The 20,046-nt window shown below is 40.0% G+C and overlaps 1 protein-coding gene across 3 annotated transcripts in view; it reads right to left on the bottom strand.

The window, feature by feature from the left end:
* LOC144497507 (mesoderm induction early response protein 3-like) overlaps positions 1 to 20,046 on the bottom strand; it is a 50,162-nt gene that overhangs the window by 4,247 nt on the left and 25,869 nt on the right. For all 3 annotated transcript variants that reach the window (XM_078218889.1, XM_078218898.1, XM_078218906.1), the window contains 7 exons: positions 18,153 to 18,235; positions 16,030 to 16,102; positions 13,102 to 13,253; positions 11,417 to 11,498; positions 9,822 to 9,916; positions 6,576 to 6,703; positions 3,456 to 3,598 (listed from right to left, as the gene is read on the bottom strand). In XM_078218889.1, the coding sequence (XP_078075015.1) occupies positions 3,456 to 3,598; positions 6,576 to 6,703; positions 9,822 to 9,916; positions 11,417 to 11,498; positions 13,102 to 13,253; positions 16,030 to 16,102; positions 18,153 to 18,235 (756 nt within the window). The remainder of the gene's footprint in view (positions 1 to 3,455; positions 3,599 to 6,575; positions 6,704 to 9,821; positions 9,917 to 11,416; positions 11,499 to 13,101; positions 13,254 to 16,029; positions 16,103 to 18,152; positions 18,236 to 20,046) is intronic.

The following is a 20,046-nucleotide window of genomic DNA, read 5'->3' as shown; positions in this document are numbered from 1 at the left end:
TTTGAACTTCACAGATGTTATCTAAAGTACCAAATGCAGCTGAAAGACTTGTAACCAAAAGTTGTGTTGTCAAAAGAAGGACTAGACTTTAAAATAATTTAAAGAGTAGCCAAGTTAAATATAAAACAACTTGGCAACTGAAGAACTGAAGCGTTGTATTACCGTTAAACAATTAGGAGTACAAACACACACAACTGATTCTGAACTGCCTGCCATAACAGAAAGGCCACTTCTTTTCTTTTCGACACAAAAGTTAAATACATTAAGGATTCAGCTTCAGCACACCCTACTGGCAGGGTTGTATATACCACTTATTTTTAACTAAAATGTCCTTTTACAAAAGCATACATTTTAGACATAAACATCACAGGAACACCATTAATTTTTATTTGCCAGTTATCTTACCAACTGGACAGCATCACATATGGCTGACTAAACTCAATCATCAAAACATGGATAAGTATGACATAGAAAAAAACTAAGCAGCAGAAATAAGCTCAGGTTACATCTGTGAGAAGGTAGGCTGTACACTGTAGATTCTGGTCCAGTTTTACAAATAATTGCACTGGTAAATTTATTTTTTTTACATGATTTTAATCTTAATCACCATGCCCCTTTCCAGAATCAGTTTGGCTCTACACCTCTATCCCCAACCAGGAGGGTTTGAAAACTCTCCGCTTCTTCCTTAAGCAGAGGTCCAAACAATCCCCATCCACCCACCCTCCTCCACCAGGCTGAACTTGTTCTGTCATGAAGTAATTGCTCTTTAACTTGTCTCTCTTCCTGCAAGAGGGCTGGCTATGGGTACCCACAAAGGCCCCAGTTATGCCGGTGGAACACTCCTTGTTCCAGTCCCACTTAGGTCTGCTCCCGCAACTCTTTCTCCTTTACATCAATGTCTGATGCTGCTTCATGCTCACATCTGGATCTGGAAAAATGTATCACTTTTGCTTCCAATTTCCACCGCGCTCTCACCTTCATGTGATCTATCTCAGATACTTTCCTCTGTCTCCATTTCTGGCAATATTTGTAAAATATTGATTAGGCCTCAACCGGGTATGAAACAATGGTTCTGCCTTAACTGGAGTACTGAGTTCAGTTTTGGGTACCCCAATTTAAATAGGGAAGAGTGCAGATAAGATTCAAAAGAATGGATCCAGGAATGAGGAACTTCAGCACCATGGATAAATTGGAGAAGCTAGAGCTATTTTCCTTGGAGAAGAGAAGGTTGAGAGTAGATTTGTTAGAGATATTCAAAATCATGAATGGTCTGGACAGAGAAGATAGAGAAAAACCGTTCCAACTGGCAGAAGCATTGAGAACAAGAGGACAAGAGATTTAAGGTAATTGGCAACAAAACCAATGGAGAAACTTTTACATAACGCATGAATAGGATCTAAGAAGCCACTGCCTGAAAGTGTGTTGGAGGCAGGTTCAATCAAGGCATTCAAGAGGTGGTTTATCTGAAAGTGAATAATGTGCAGGGTTGAGAAAGAAGGCAGAGGAATTGCATTAGGCGAATTGCTCATTCAAAGAGCTGCCACAAATATGATGGGCTACATGATCTCCTTCTGTGCTGTAATAATTCTGTGATTAATGTTCTAATTCCAGGGAATATAAGCCTGATGTATGCAATCTTTCCTCATAAACTAATCTTTGGAATCCTGGTAACATTCTGATGAATCTATGCCGCACTCCTTCCATGGTCAATATTACCAAGGTACAATATCCAGAGCCATACACATAACCCATATGTGGTCTAACCAGGGCTTTAAACAGCTGCAACAAAATTTACTACAAATTATATGCCATCTTTCTCGTTTTTGGCCAACATTTCATTACCCTTTTGGATACTTTTGTACCCGACTGCTAGATTTTACAGTACTTTACAAATATTATGTATTCATAAATCAGTCAAATGACTGTGGGACACCAATGACAGTCATGCACACGTACATTTTCAATGAGCTTAGGAAATGAATTACAAATAAAAGGATTGGATAACATGCTCTTCTTCCACCACTGGTTTACAGTGATTCATGAAAGGAAATTCACAGATTTGTGGATTTTTAACCAGGGTTGTGCTTTCAGTCGTTTTCTGTGAAAGCTGCAAACTAGTACAAGATTTTGTTCTCAAAGTTGCACTACCTCTTAATGTTGCTATCTAAAGTTGTTCTCTTGTTCCATCCATTAAAAAAATACAAAATTACAATTTTTACAAATGTTTTGGAACTGTAAAAAAGGATTTCTGGATTATTTGTTCAGAATATAATACACTGAAATACTGGATAAACTACTGGACCTAAAATAACTTGCAAATATTAAAGTTATTAAATAAACAAACAATTCTACAAATAGATGAAGCTCTGAAAGGTCCTTCAGATTTAGATTGCGCCACTAATTTTTCTGGAGTGAATATAAAAATTGTCCATTCATTTCAGGGGCGGCACGGTAGCACAGTGGTTAGCACTGCTGCTTCACAGCTCCAGGGATCTGGGTTCGATTCCCGGCTTGGGTCACTGGCTGTGTGGAGTTTGCACATTCTCCTCGTGTCTGCGTGGGTTTCCTCCGGGTGCTCCGGTTTCCTCCCACAGTCCAAAGATGTGCGGATCAGGTTGATTGGCCATGCTAAAGATTGCCTCTTAGAGTCATGAGATGTGTAGGTTAGAGGGATTAGTGGGTAAATGTGTAGGGATATGGGGGTAGGGCCTGAGTGGGATTGTGGTCGGTGCAGACTCGATGGGCCAAATGGCATCCTTCTGCACTGTAGGGTTTCTATGATTCTTTCTATGATTTGGGCTTCAAGTCTAAAAAGGTCTTTTCAGCATCATATATTAGTTCCAATGGACCCACTCCTTCATCATATGCACATAGAATTGTATAGGGATACATAAAAAGTAGCATCAGAACTCAACATTTAACTTTTCTAGAAGTATATTTTGATTTCTGTAAACCTAATTCATGTTGGTAACCAATCAAGTACCTCAAGAAAAAGGTTGCCATTCACAAAGTTAGACACTGGTCAGCTTATTCAACAGAAATGAGTGATAAAATCATGAAACTTTTAATCTGGTAGCCGCGTATAGGGGTGTCCTAGCTATGTCAAGGCCACATGTAGCTTCAGAGTCCTGTAAATCCATCCAAGAAAGCCAAAGGCAACCTTAGTCCTATTGGGAACATCGGTTTCTTATTTTGTGAACCTGAAGGATTAGACTGGATTACCATTTTACAAGTGTATAAATTCTTCAGAACACCTAGATTCTTTCAATACCATCAAATTGGGGTGCATGCAAAATTAGTAGAATGTCAATGTCCACAAAGACAAAACTTGAACATCAGGTATACCAGGTGTTCTCCCCTTACATGATCATAAAAACTCAAATTCGCAGTTTGATGTGTTTGAATCTTCAGATTATATTTTTTGCTTGAAAACATTAAACGTGTACAGTTCTTACCAGAAAACTCATGTCCAGAGCTCATTAGATTGTGATCAGAAATTGTTTCTGGTCTGCTGACAGAAGAACACATAGACGGAGAATGTACCGATCTACTTAACATTCCCATCTCAGCCTCATCTACCAGACGATCCATGTAATCCCTGAAAAAGATACCTTAAAAATAAACTATTGCACAAGGTATTAAAATTTAAAGCATATTGAAATAAACTTGATAATTCCAGATAAGAAGGACTCCACCTAACTGCAATACTGTGTTTAAAGCTGCACTGTGATGGAAAGTACTATCAAAAGAAAAAACTTTCTCCTTGTGTTACATCAAGCCCATCCATTCAAGAGTCAATGAAAAATTATTTAAGTATGTTGTCAATGACATTTTTAAAAAAAATTATGGGGAGAGAGTGAATACGCTTGACCTCAAGGCAACATTTGACTGAGTTTGATTTCAAGAAGCCCAAGCAAAATTGAGGTTCATGCAATTGGAGTGGGGAGAACACTCCCAATGTTGGAGACATAACCAGCATAAAGGAAGATGGTTTCAGTTGTTGGGAGGTCAATTATCTCAATCTCAGGATATCACTACAGGAGTTCCTCACAATAGTGTCTTATGTACAACCATCTTCTACTTCATCAATGACCTTTCCTCCACCATAATGTCAGAATTGGAGATGTTCGTGATTGTTGCACAATGTTTAGAGCCACTTGTGACTCCTTGGTTATGAAAGTAGCCCATGCCCTCATGCAGAAAGATCTGGATAACGTTCAGGGTTGGACTTATAAATTGCAAGTAAGATTCACCAGACCATGACATCTCCATAAGATAGAATGTAAAATCTGTTCAATGGCTGCACCATTGTGGAAACTCCCACCATTGTCCTGGGGCTAATCATGAACCAGAAACTTAACAGGATCATCCATATAAATATGGTGGCTACAAGAACCAGTCAGAAGCTGGAAAATATGGGGCAAGTAACACACCTACTGACTCTCCAAAGTCTGTCCACTATCTACAAGGCACAAGTCAGAAGTGTGATGGAAAACTCGACACTTGCCTGAATGAGGGCAGTAGATGCATAGGAACACCACCACCTGCAAGTTGCACACTACCATGACTTGGAATTGTATTTTGTCACTGTCGCTGGTTCAAAAACCTGTAATTCCTTTCCTAACGGCATTGAGTGTGCCTATACCACACGGACTGCAGGGGTTCAAGGCAGCAGCTCACCACCATCTTCTTGGGGGCAATTAGAGATAGACAACAAATGTTGGCCATGTCAATGACACTCCTATTCCATGTAATGAAATAAAAAATGATTACTGCAGATCTAGGTAAACTCATGGTGTAGGACTCCACCAAGCCTGAAAGGAGCAAGAGGACAAGGTAAATCAAGCAGCAACTTCCAAAAGTGTGAATCAATAACTGACATACCATTTTCAGGAACATAGTCATTTCATCCTGCAAGCCTGCTCTGCCACTCAACTAGATCATGGTCAATCTGCTTCAATGTAATTTTCCCACACTATCCAAAATCTCTTGATATCTTTAATATCTAGGAGTCTATCGGTCTCTGTTTTGAACATATGATTGAGCCTTCACAGCCCTCTGGGGTTGAGAATTTCAAAGGTTCACCACCAACTCGTGAAGAAATTCCTCCTCATTTCAGTCCTAACTGGCCTGGCCCTTATTTTGAGACTGTGACCCCTGGTTCTAGGGACATTATTCCTGTTTGAGATCATCTCTCATTCTTCTAAACACTAGAGAATACAGGCCGTGTCTTCTTGATCTCTCCTCGAAGGACAGGAATCAGTTTGGTGGACCTTTGTTGCACTCTCCCTATGGCAAGCATATCCAATCACGAATAAGGAGACTAAAACTGTGCACAATGCTCCAGGTGCAGTCTCACCAAGGTTCTATACTATTGCAGCATGACTTCTTACTCCTGTACTCAAATCCTCTTGCAATCAAGGCCAACATACCTTTTTCCTTCCTAATTGCTTGTTCTACCTGCACATTAGCTTTCCGTGATTTTGTTGTTTCTGTTCTTCCTACCAAAGTGGATAACCTCACATTTTCCCATATTATATTCCATTTGCCCTGTTTTTGCCCACTCACTTAGCTTAAGTCTAAATCCCCTGAAGCCTGTTTGTATCCCTCTCACAACCCACATACCTACCTAGTTTTGTGTAATCAGCAAACTATGAAATATTACATTTGGCTCCCACATCTAAATCATTGTCGTAGACTGTGAATAGCTGAGACTCAAGCACTAAGCCTGTGGTACCCCACTACTCACAGTCTGCCAACCTGAGAAGACTTTTTTCCCTTCTGTTTTCTGTCTGTTCACCAACCTCCAATCCATGCCAGTATACAACCTCCAATTCCATGTGCTCCAATTTTGCTTATTGGCCTCTTGTGTGGGACCTCATCAAAAGCCTCCTGAAAATCCAAATGACCACATCCATGGTGCTCCCTTATCTATCCTGCTAGTTATATCATAAAACTCCTAACAGGTTTATCTAACATGACCTTCCTTTCTCTACTGAATCCTACATTATTTTTAAATGCTCAGTACAGTTTTGGTCTCCCTGTGAGAGGAAAGACATTGATAAACTAGAAAGAATGCAAAGAAAATTTACGAAGATGTTGTCAGGACTAGTGGGTCTGAGTTATGGGGAGAGGTTGACCAGGGGAATGAGGGGTGACCGTACAAAATCATGAGGCGCATAGATAGGATCAATGCACAGAGTCTTTTCCCCTATTTCCACGCTATATTTATTGCTGTATGACATTCTTTTTAATAGTTTAACATTTTCCCTACTACTGATGTCAGGTTAACAGGTCTGTAGTTCCCCATTTTCCCTTTCTCATTTCTTAAATATATTCTTCAGTGCAGAACTGAGTGCTGCATTGTCCTCAGATTAAACCTATGGCATAAATAAAAACAGAAAGTGGTAGAAAATCTCAACAGGTCTGGTAGTGGTTCCGAAGAAGAATCATATTGGACTCGAAACGTTAACTCTATTTCTCTTTGTACAAATGTTTCTATACCTGCTAAGTTTATTCAGCATTTTCTGTTAATATATCTACTTATAGTAGTCTTGCTACCGTTATCTACTTACGTAACTCCAGGATGAAGATTGTATCTCTTCTTCCCAAACCTGGTTTGCTGTGCAAAATAGTCATATCTTTCAGACTTCTTCCACATATAGTAGAAGGCCACACATTCTCCCACAGATCGACTCCTGACCTATAGAAACAACGAAAAAAAGCTTTTCAGAACAAGGTACTCCAAATTAATCTACATACTTAAACAAAAACAAATCTATTAATTGATAAAATATTCTGAATTTAGAAGTTTCTAAATTATCAAATACCTTACCAAAGCTTCTCCAATGTGGGCAACAAGAACAACCTATATCAGTTCCCTTCACTTGGATGTAATTGTGTCTGTGTCAGACATGGCTCAGATGGTAACATAAGATTGTGGGTTCAAATTCCACTTCACTTCTTGAGCACAGTGCTGACACTCCAGTGCAGTGCATTGCAAGGGAGTGCGACTCTATCGGAGGTGCTGTCTTGTGGATGACATATTAAACCTATGTTTGGGACATACTTTGGTGTGGGTTGCTATGGTCAGCTGGCTGTTGAATACCACTGTAGGTATGTGGGAATCCTCTATATAAACAAAATGGCTGATCCAATGAAGTACAGCATTGACAAGCATGCACTTGAAACCAGGTATGTTGCAAGAACTTTAAAGATAGGGATTTAGTCCTGATGTTGCAGATAGATCTTAAGGAGCAAAGGTAGGATGTATCTGGTTGCTTTATGTGACACTGGTAAGGTTGTTCATGCCTCACAGCCATAAAGAATTGAAAGGAATGATGTGAGAACCATTGCCTGGTACACTTGGATTGTTGTTTTGAGCCAACTTCACACTCTCTCCAAAGCCCGTAAGTGGGCTTACTGACTGTTGAGCTTGCTCTTACCAGGTGATCAACAATTTCATTAGCCTACATGGTATTATTGCAGTGGATACTGCCAGCATAGCAGAACTTAAGAACTGAGTTGCTGGATGTATTGTTGATTGTAAGTATGGGGTCATGGAGTGTGTGGCCAAGAGCAAGTTGGTACAAGATCTCTTGTCTTTTGCCGACTTGTTGCAAGAGCAAAGCAGTCAACAAGCAATTGGGCATCCTCTGGAGTCTGTTCTTTTTAATGGGTTTTGCTTGCAAGGCCAGCCCAATTACTCTTGATTTGGAGTCATATGTAGACCAGACCAGGTTAGGATGGCAGATTTCCTTTCCTAAAGGACATTAGTGAACCAGATGTGTTTTTACACCAAGTGATGATTGTTTCATGGACACCATTACTGAGAGTAGCTTCCAATTCCAGATTTTATTAATTGAATTCCATCAATGACTGTGGTGGGTTTGAAACCACATTCAACCCAAACCTGGGCCTCTGAATTACTAATACAGTGATGTTACCAGGACACCATGTCTCCCATCTATAAGAGCAGAGTCATCAGCAAACAAAAGTTCACCTATTTGGTGATTTTTCTGTGCACATTGAGACTTTTGCAGATAGAGGTTGCCGTCTGGGGTGGCAGAGTGGTTAGCACTGCTGCTTCACAGTGCCAGGGACCCAGGTTCAATTCTAGCCTTGGGAGACTGTGTGTGGAATTTGTACATTCTCCCAGTGTCTGCCTAGGTTTCCTCTGGGTGCTCCGGTTTCCTCCCACAATCCAAAGATGTGCAGGTTAGGTGGATAGTGTGGGGGAAGAGGACCTGGATACAATACTCTGTCAGAGAGTTGCTACAGACTCAATGGCCGAATGGCCTCCTTCTGCACTGTAAGGATTCTGTCCCAAAATGAATTTGTACCATGTTGAGATATTTGAGTGCATTCAAGAGCATGGCCGAACATAGATTGGAAACAGAATGGAGGTTATTACACAGCCTTACTTGGTGTCATCAGTGACAGGAAAGGCATTTGATAAAGCACCATACCACATTACACTGGTCATTATGCAGTCATGAAATGAGCAAGATGACCCGGACCATTTTTTCAGAGCAGCCATATTCGTTCACCTTACAGTAAGACAGTAAATATATACATCATATTTTCACGACAATCCTTTGGTTACACTGTTTCAAGAAAAATGGAAATTGCACTGGATAAATGAGATAAATATCTATGGTAATTTAAGAAAGAGCCCTATTCTTCAGGCAGAAAACCTGCATTAATAACGATGAGAACAGAGCCCGACAATGAAACTTTAGTGCAGAATGTAATCAAATCATAGAAACCTTACAGTACAGAAGGAGGCCATTCGGCCCAATGAGTCCGTACTGACCACAATCCCACCCAGGCCCTATTCCCGTAACCCCACATATTTACCTTGCTAATCCCCCGACACAAGGGTCAACTTAGCATGGCCTATTAATCTAACCCGCATATCTTTGGACTGTGGGAGGAAACCAGAGCACCCTGAGGAAACCCATGCAGACACGGGGAGAAAGTGCAAACTCCACACAGACAGTGACCAGAGGCTGGAATTGAACCTGGGTCCCTGGCGCTTTGAGGCAGCAGTGGTAACCACTGTGCCGCCCTATAGAATTCCTACAGTGCAGAAGGAGGCCATCCGCCCATTGAGTCTGCACCACTAACAATCCCACGTAGGCCCTATCCCCATAACCCTACACATTCATCACAGCCGATGCACCTAACCAGCACGTCTTTCAGACTGCGGGAAGAAACCGGAGCACCCGGAGGATATCCACGCAGACATGGGGAGAATGTGCAGACTCTGCAAAGGCAGTGACCCGAGGCTGGAATCGAACCCGGGCCCCTGGCGTTGTATGGAGTCTTGTGAACAGGTCCTATCCAACATGGTTTACTGTGCTTCAACAGCTTCAAGCAATCAAATATGATTGGGATGAGAGATTTGCAGACATCTTCATTAAATTTAGCAGGATGAGGAAAGACACCTTCTAATTCATTATTCATGCCTCAGACCACAAAGACTCAGATCACACCATCATAAACAATACTGATGGGGTCACCATCCATAATTGCTTATCAGGTACATGAACACTAAAATATGCTTTAGCCACCTTCTCAAGTAGGAATGGACAGTAAATGCTGGCTTTGCCAGCAATGTTGACATCGCAAGAATTAATCTTAAAAATCATTTGATGATTTTGAGCAGGCTTGAAGGGCTGAATTACCCACTCCCGCCCCTAATTCCGATGTTCCTATGTTCCCCAATTCAAAAGTTCATAAGATATACTCAAAGATTAAATAATCTTAAAACTGTAATTTAAGCTTGACATAATAGATGTATCACAAATCTATCTTACCTTATTTGCCTGTATTAGATGAAAATCTTTACCATAGAGTCGAAGTGCAAGTTCAAAGTTTCTGCACTCCTCTTCTGTCCAAGCAGACCGCTCATCTGTGGATTAAGAAACTGAAATTAGGATCACAGAACCTAAAATCCTACAAGTGCTCCATTCATAAGATCCAAATGTATTATCAGGCTGGGTTTTTGGTCAACAGAAGGAATAACATTTAGAATCATAGAATCCCTACAGTGCAGAAGGAGGCCCTTCAGCCCATCAAGTCTGCACCGACAACAATCCCACTGAGGCCCCATCCCCGCAACCCCATGCATCCACCCCGTTAATCCTCCTGACGCTATAAGGCAATTTAGCATGGCCAATCAACCTAACCTGCACATCTTTGGAGTGGGGGAGGAAACCGGAGCACCCGGAGGAAACCCACACAGACATGGGGAGATCTTGCAAACTCTACACGGTCACCCGAAGCTGGAATTGAACCCAGGTCCCTGGCGCTGTAAGGCAGCAGTGCTAACCATTGTGCTACATACTTGCCACTGACTATGGAGAAAGCTGGCCACAAAGATACAGCAATCTCTGTGGTGTATATTTGTCCTTTCACAACAGAAGTTTCAATCTGGTATTAAGATAAGAAAATCTCCAGGCATCCAGCACTGATATCAACAAGCAGAATAAGCAACGCAATCACACTGAACTATCCTCGAAATGGCAAACCAGGAAGTTAAAAGCATCATCAGTTTTAATTTACATTTTCACATACTGACATAAATGATGTTTCAATTAAGATAGAAGCAATATGACAGATAAGCTTTAAAATATTTTTAAATGTGGAATTTTTAAAAAATCATAATGGAGAAATATAACATTCCACAAATAATTTAGCTTCTTAAGACCTATTTAGGAGGTCTGGTGGTATAGCAGGTAGTGTCTCTGCTTCTGAGCCAGAAGCTCCAGGTTCAAGCCCTACTCGAAGGTAAAAATGGCTAAGGAAGCCACGGTTAAATGCGCTGAGTATTAATTTGTAAAGCCTTTCAACATATACCAATGGTAGGCAGTAAGAGCAGGATATATTCCTGGTCAGCCAGGATGGAAACAAATTGAAGCCTTTGCCACTGCTCTCCATAGTTCCAGGCTACAATGTGCGTGCAAAACTGTATCTTGCCACAAAAATTAGACTCCTCGAGTGTGAGGGGGGGGGGGGGGTTTGGTTTAAATCAGTGCCAAAAGCATGGGATTCGATTCCCGTTCCGTCTGGGGTGGACTCGGGACCTGCCTCCTTCCACTGCTCATGGTGGAGATGATAGTGCTGAGGCCTGGGCCTGCCTTTGGGTTGGGAACTTAAGATAAAGAATAAAGTATTTAGCAGCAATCATGACGTTACCATGTTGTTAAAACCCAGTTATACCTCATTCAACAAGGTATACTTTTTCAAGTAGCGAGATGAACAACATAAAATATGGAAGCATTCATTAATTCACTGTTTAGGGATTGAACTCTAGGGGGGACCTCAACAAAGGAGCATGGAATTAGTGACAGCAACTTATGGACTTATGCAGATTTCACTGTCATTTTTACTACAAAATCTGGACCCTTACCGCGTGTAGCCTTTACATTTGAGTGGTAACGTCCGAGTGCCTCCTTGACAACATAGTTGCATTTTACGAGTTCATATAGTGCCTGGAGAGAGTTTTTAAAAAGTATTAAATCCACATACAAAACAATTTGACTATTTTACTTTGCAATTGAAGGTGGCTAACTCATGGAAATGTAACAGTAACAAATGATTACCATTTTAGAAACAGCTGCTTTTCTCACACTATTGAATATTTTAGAGGTCAACTCAGATATTCCTTAAAAAGTTGCATTAATTCTGTCAATATTAATACCAAACCTGTCATAGTTTCCACTGAAATATATCATGCATAAATAAAGTGGAAAGAACACCATTCACAAGTTTTTGACATTTGAGTCTAGTAATGTTTTCTACAGACCGTCTCATTTGCAATAGTATTCATAACATCTCAATTCTTATTTTAATTTACAAATAAATATTTTAGATTGAAACTGTCATGATTTCATTCATTTAGATAAAACTTCTGTAACTCTGCAACTGCAGTGTCACCTCCCCATCCCAATCTGGGGCACATTTACAATCCTCAGATACTTAATATCCTCAATTTTTACTGCCAAGTAAATTTAAGGGCCAACATCTTGCTTTACACTTTTCACTTTTTTCCAGTCTCCAATAATTGCAGTCAGTGCTGCTTATTCACCTATTACTCAGTTCCTTAAAACAATTGGATCACGTCACATATTCACAATAAGTGTAAACATAAACAGAAAATATTTCAAGGGCTACTGAAAAAGCTACTCATTAAATGAAATATTAAATTAAATTCTGTTATGTGAAGCTTAATATCATTTACCAAATTCCTCAGAACAAGATCTAGCTCTATTTTCCTCCTCACTGGGTTGATCCCTTATATACATTTCAAGAACTTCTCCCAGTCTTTGCTCTCCACACTTACTTTCCCAGTCTATATTAAGACAATTATGTCCCTTATTATAACATCACAGTTCTCGCAACTTTCTGAAAATTACTCCTCGATATCCTTCCCATTATTTGAAAGTTTATAATATACACTCAGTAGTGTAATAGTTCCTCTTTTATTCCTTAGTTCTTTTAGATCGTCTCTTTTAACTCTCAAGGACATTATTTTTTTACTGTTACACAATATCTTCGAACATTATTGTGACCACTGTCCAACAATCCCTCATTCCCCTTTCTTTTCCATCTTTTCCTGTGGCCAAGAATATTAAGTTTCCAAGCTTCCTTATTTGAGTCAAACTCCATTATAGGAAATAGAACTCATAGAAGTCATAGAAACCCTACAGTACAGAAGGAGGCCATTCGGCCCATCGAGTCTGCACCGACCACAATCCTACCCAGGGCCTATTCCCACAACCCCACACACCTACCCTACTAATCTCCCTGACATTACGGTCAATTTAGCATGGCCAATCCACCTAACTCACACATCTTTCAGACTGTGGGAGGAAACCGGAGCACCTGGAGGAAATCCACGCAGGCACAGAGAGAATGTGCAAACTCCACACAGACAGTGACCCGAGGCTGGAATCGAACCCGGGTCCCTGACACTGTGAGGCAGCAGTGCTAACCACTGTGCCACCGTGCCGCCCCCCAAATACAATAATGATGCGGTCCAGGATGGGATTCTAACCAGTTATTAAGCAGACTTGTAAGTAAATAAATATTTACCTGTTCATTGTCCCTTACATGCGTCCCTTCAGGTATGCCACCAACACCTTTCTCATCTGCAGATCTCTTAGTTGCTTCATGCAAGAATTCCTTTACTGTACTTTCAGGAAGCAAATAGGGAGTCCAAAGTAATTGGTCCTCATTTTCATAGACTAGAAATAAATCACAGGTTACAGTAACTTACTAACAAGCTTTATTGAATCAAGTACTTTCAATTATATGCAATTAAAAATGCAAAATAAAAAATATTGAGCATTAGGGTTAAGCTGTTGATAGAAGCTCTAAATAGCTTTTACTTAATGCACAGAAATACTCATCCAGTTTCTAGTTTCTATAATTTTACCTTTCAGCATTTAATCAGTTTTACTTTGGAATTTTGATTTTATACATATTTTCCTCTTTACTGAACATACTAAGTTCTCTGGATTGATGTCACCCTATTATCTACAGTGACTACAGTGCATGAGGAATACATTGCAAAGGCTTTTTGATCACATTTCACAAATAAGATTTAACGAGCAACTAAAACTGAATGCAATGGAAATTATACACAGCAAAATAATTTTTCATACATTTCAGTCAGAAACATATATATGCCATCAAATGGTAATAGTACAGTTGTCATTTTGAAAATTAGTGCTAGAAACTGGAAGAATATCTTAAACATACAACAACTTGCACCATTATAGCATCTTTTATGTTGTAAGGCACTTCATTGGCATATAAATTAGAAAAAAAGACCAAGGCCAAGCCAAAGGAGACATTTGGAAGGGTAAAGACTACATCAAAAACGTCAATTATGAGAAGCTTCATAAAGGATAGCAGGGGAAAGACAGAGGTTTAGAGAGGGGATTCCTGAATGTATAGACACGACAGCTAAAGGCACGGCCGCCAATGAGACCATAGAATCCCCACATTGCAAAAGCAGGGCATTTGGCCCATTGAGTTTGCACCAACTCTCCAAAAGAGCATCTTACTAAGGCTCATCTCCTGCCATATTCCCGAAATCCTGAGCATTTACCACGGCTAATCCACCTAACCTTTGCATCTTTGGACACAAAGGGACAATTTGACATGGCCAATTCATTTAAACCTGCACATCTTTGGTGGTGTATAAGCAGTGGGGAGAGATCAGAATTGAAAAACTGCAAAGTTCTTAGAGAATTCCAGATCAGGAGAAGGTTACAGATATAGGGAGCACAAAGCCATGGAGAGAGTTTAAACTTAAGGATGAGATTATTCAAATAAAGGCATTTCAGGACCAAAGACTGATGTACGTCTGCGAACACAGTGGTGATGGGTGAACAGGATCTGTTCCAAGTTAGAACGCAGTAGCAAAGTATTGGCTGAGGTTCAAGGGTAGAAGATGAGAGGCCAGTCAGCAGAGCACCTTCACTGTGAATTACGTCTCATAATGTAACAAGTTTATTGACATTATTTCCGAACTGCATTTATTCATGGGCTCATGAAGAAAGTAAGGAGGTGTGGGATAGAGGGAAATTTGGCCAATTGGATAAGTAACTGGCTATCTCATAGAAAGAAGTCTAACAACACCACATCGTATCTCATAGAAGACAGAGGGTGGTGGTGGATGGAAAATTTTCAGACCGGAGACCAGTTACCAGCGGTGTACCACAGGGATCAGTGCTGGGTCCTCTGCTATTTGTGATCTTTATCAATGACTTGGAGGAGGGGACTGAAGGGTGGGTCAGTAAATTTGCTGATGACACCAAGATTGATGGAGTAGTGGATGAGGTGGAGGACTGTTGTAGACTGCAAAGAGACATTGATAGGATGCAGAGCTGGGCCGAAAAATGGCAGCTGGAGTTTAACACTGATAAGTGCGAGGTGATTCATTTTGGTAGGACAAATTTGAATGCGGATTACAGGGTCAACGGCAGGATTCTGAGGAAAGTGGAGGAACAGAGAGATCTTGGGGTTCATATCCACAGATCTCTGAAGGTTGCCACTCAAGTGGATAGAGCCGTGAAGAAGGCCTATAGTATGTTAACGTTTATTAACAGGGGGTTTGAGTTTAAGAGCCGTTGGGTTATGCTGCAACTGTACAGGACCTTGGTGAGACATTTGGAATATTGTGTGCAGTTCTGGTCACCTCACTATAAGAAGGATGTGGAAGCATTGGAGAGTGTGCAGAGGAGATTTACCAGGATGCTGCCTGGTTTGGAGGGTAGGTCTTATGAGGAAAGGTTGAGGCAGCTAGGGCTTTTCTCTTTAGAGCGGAGGAGGATGAGAGGCGACTTAATAGAGGTTTATAAGATGATGAGGGGGATAGATAGAGTGGACGTTCAGAGACTATTTCCTCGGGTGGATGTAGCTGTTACTAGGGGGCATAACTATAAGGTTCGTGGTCGAAGATATAGGAGAGATGTCCGAGGTAGGTTCTTTACTCAGAGAGTGGTTGGGGTGTGGAATGGACTGCCTGCTGTGATAGTGGAGTCGGACACTTTAGGAACTTTCAAGCGGTTATTGGATAGGCACATGGAGCACACCAGAATGATAGGGAGTGGGATAGCTTGATCTTGGTTTGGGACAAATTTCGGCACAACATCGAGGGCCGAAGGGCCTATACTGTGCTGTACTGTTCTATAGGGTGCTCAATTTAGGTTATGTGAACCATTTCAGGGAGCCAATACCTTGACGAGATGGCAAGGGGAAAAAGCAGTTAGTGCTCGACTTATGCAGATTCCATTCAATGGAGAAACATTATTAAAGGGATTCCCAAAGTTTATGCTAACCAAATGCACCCATTCCATTCGCTAAACTAAATATCCAAGAATGAAGAGATCGACAAATAATGGTAGTTGAAAGGAAAAAACAATACATGTCCACAGAGTATTTATTTGGGTCTTTACCTATACAATTGAATTAAGGGCAGATTTTGTTTCAATTCATAAAAATGTGCCTTACCTTTATCACCATCTTGGTATTTGCACAGACTGGATGGAATCTCAGCTTGATACTCTGAACCCACCATTATTTCCTAAATAAAGGCAATTTAACAGCAACCATTATAGCCATGCAGCTAACAAAGAATTCTTTTCACAAAGCAATGTGGCGATTAGACAGGGTCGAGTTTAATATAATGTCAAAAGTACAATAAACTGGACCCTGCCTTCAAAGATGTTAAACAATTTTAATTCAACAGATAGATACTCTGCTGCTAGTGGTTTACTTTCTGAAAGTTACTCAAGATCTATTTTTACTTGTAACTAAGATTCAATTTCAAATTTTTCCCAAATTATGCTGCAACAGACTTTGGATCTGAGATGGGTAGGTTCTTGATTGGTAAGGTGATCAAAGGTTACAGGGAAAGGTGGTGAGAAACTTATCAGCCATGATTGAATGGCAAAGCAGACTTGATGTGCCAAATGGCCTAATTCTGCTCCTACATCTTATGGTCTTATGATCTGCAGCATTTTTTTAAAAAAATGTAAAAGCCAATATTTTGCCATGCGGTACAGTACTTGAGTTCAGAGTTGTATTCTACAAGAACTCATTTTCAATTCCATCCATAAGAAATAAAATCATTTTACATGTGACATAGCAGTTGAAATCAAGGAAACAATCTACAAAATAAGTGGAAATTAATATATCAACTATAGGAACCATAAATAAAGTGTAAAATTAAGATATTCATAAAACTTGTTATTTGTCTCTATTAAAAATCTACACAGAATTCATGACTAAAATGGAATATTTTAATTCACTGTACTCATGAACAATAGTTTCATAATTTATCTAACTTACGCATCCCACAAGCTAATTAATAACTGCTTAAGTATTGAATGAAGCTCAGTAACAATGCACAACTATAATTTTAGTTTTCATCATCCCACAGGAACAAGACAGAATCAGCTCAATGAATGTATTTTTAGTCAGCAGTAAATTCAAACTGGACTTAACCAATTTCACTGGGGGTGGAGCACCCTGGGATCATGGAAGGTGCTATTTATATGAAGTTCCTTTTGCTAGCAAATTAGCCTTTTCCATGATTTGAACTTAGCAAATTGTTATCTGGTCTGGATCATATCTCAGCCAAACCAGAATAAAATTGAAATTCTACAGTCTGATACACGGATCCAGGCTAGTGAGGAGAAAACAACATCAACCATCATCCCACTTTCTATTCACATCGAGTGACTCATGCTAGATGTATGCATGTCAGGTGAGGCCAGATCATTTAGGTACTTTGATTGTGACAGGATCAGATACACCAAAAAACTCATAAATGAAGCATAACCACTTAAAGTTCCACATTAGCTATGCGCCTTAGCTCTTATCCAGAAAATGAAAGGAACCACCTTTAGGAGAAGTAGCGGTAAGTGAACTAGAAACGTGGGTCACTGCCTCAGTGTGAATGAGTTACATATAACTGCACTTTCCATGCAATAACATTTTTGCTAATACTAAATTTGTTAGATTCAAAGGTAATGCAAACTTCAGAAAGGACATATAGAATTGTTTGAGTGCCATTAGGTAAATCTTATAGTAAAGCTTTTTTCACTTTTTTCAAGCAAAATAGAAAACTTTTCTATATAACTTTGTAGAATTCAAAACTTTACAGTGAATCATGAAGGAAACCAAATGTTGTACATACGGATTACAGGATTTAAGCAAATTTTTTGGGGAAAATATCCAGAACTCCAATCTTGAAAGAAATAATAAATGAAAATCTTTTACTGCTTCTTTCTGCGGTGATCACCAGTTCTCTTAAAACAATTTAAATAAAATGCAAGACACATCCCTACAAATCACAATACCATTTAGGAACCAAACTTCAGAAACATTTACATAAGAAGTTGCAATGTTGTTTCAGATTCATTGCATGAATTAAACTTACATTTCACCTAACCTCGGATGACTAAAAGGCAAAATATAACTTCCACAAACCTTTTTACGAAACATGACAAGATTATTAAGAAACAGCCATTCTGCAGTGTAGCGAATTCGAAGTGGAACTGCTGATTTTAACTTCTGATGCAATAACATACAGGTGAGGTTAAACAATTTACATGCTGAGTTTAAAGTACCTTTTTCAAGTCTTCGGGTGGAACGCAATCATCTTGTCCTTCTTCATCTTCAGATTCTTTTTCACCATCAAAGGTAGTGCTTGCTATATGCAAGAAAGTTAAAGACAGTTGTCAGAAAACAGCCATTAAACGTATATCAATTTCAAGATATTCGAGATGGAGGCGAATTTTATTCTTGACCAAGAATATTAATTCATCATCAATCAAGAAAAAGTGCCACAGACAAGTACAGAATTAATCCAAATAATGAATACTTTTGATTTTTTCATTTGTTTATTTCATGCGAGTATCACTGACAAGGCCAAGATATACTGTGAAACCTGATTGCCCTAGGGGTAATGTTGACTTGCCTTCTTGAACTGTTGCAGTCCACGTGGTGTAGGTGCACCCATAGTGCTGTTAGGCAGGATTCCAGGATTTTGACCCAGTAAAAGGGAAGGAAAATGATATTCCAATTCAGGATGGTGAGAGACTTGGAGGAGAAATTGAAGTTGGTGGTATTCCCACGCATCTGCTGCCCTTGTTATTCTCGGTGAGAGAAGCGGAGGTTTCAAAAGTGCTGTCAAGGGAGGCTTGGCAAGTTGTGCCAATGCATCTTGTAGATTGCAACTACTGCTGCCAGTGTATACTGGTGGAGGCTGTGAATTAAGGTGGTGGATGGGGTTCCAAAAAAAGTGGGCTGCTTTGTCCTGGATTGCAATGTGCTTCTAGTGTTCTTGGAGCTTACTTCATCCAGACAAATGGATAGTATTCCATCAAACTCTGGATTTGTGCTTTGTAGATGCTGGACAGGCTTTGGGGAGTCTGGAGGCGAGTTATTCGCTAAAGAATTCCCAGTTTCTGAATTGCTGCTATAACATAGTGTTTGTATAGCTGATCTGGTTAGGTTTCTGGTCAATACCTCCTAGGATGTTGATAGTTGGGGATTCAATGATGGTAATGCCATTGAATGAAAGGAGAGATTGTTAGACTCTCTCTTATTGGAGGTGCTCATTGCCTAGCACGTGTGGCACAAATATTACTTGCCACTTACCAGCCCAAATCTGAGTATGATCTTGCTGAATGTAGACACAATATCAGAGGATTTGGAATCATACCAAACTCTGTCGTCATCAGTGAACATCCCCACTTCTGACCTTATATTGGAGAGAAGGTCACCGATGAAGAATCTGAAGATTATTGGGCCTGGTCACTACCATGAAAACCTTTGCAATATTATCCTGGGTTGAGATGATTGGTCTCAACAATAGCAATCATCTATTTTTTTATGTTAGGTATGATTCCAAACAATGGAGTGTTTTCCACGATTCTCATTGACTTCAATTTTGCTAAGGCTCCTTGATGCCACACTTGGGTCAAATGCTGCCTGATGTCAAGAACTTGCTCTCATCTTACTTCTGGAATACAACGCTTTCATCCACATTTGGACCCAGGTTGCAATGAAGTTAAGAGCTGAGCGGACCTAGCAGAACACAAACTGAGCATTGATGAGCAAGTTACTGTTGAATAATTGCCACTTGATAGCACTGTCAATGATATTTTCCCGATGACAGAGTTGACTGATGTGCGGCAGAAAGTGGCTGGATTGGATTTGTCCTGCTTTCTGTAGACAGGACATATCTGGGCAAATTTCCTTTGTTAGATAGATGCCAATGTTGTAAGTGTACTGGATTAGCTTGACTAGGGGTGTGGTTTGTTCTGAAGCATAAGTCTTAAATACACTTAAATAAGTGATACGGTCAGGGTCTTTGCTGTATCCAGTGCCATTTCTTGATATACAATTAACTGAATACGGGCACCTCATGAGAAGACAAAGATGGATCACCCACTTGGCATTTCTGGTTCCAAATTTCCAGCATTAATGCAGTGTCTTGCATTACTCCTATCTAGATTT

The sequence above is a fragment of the Mustelus asterias genome, chromosome 1 (genome assembly GCF_964213995.1).
Source record: "Mustelus asterias chromosome 1, sMusAst1.hap1.1, whole genome shotgun sequence".
In the NCBI taxonomy this organism is placed as follows: Eukaryota; Metazoa; Chordata; class Chondrichthyes; order Carcharhiniformes; family Triakidae; genus Mustelus; species Mustelus asterias.
The sequence above is the reverse complement of the archived record's forward strand: the minus strand, read 5'-3'. Positions and strand labels throughout refer to the sequence as shown.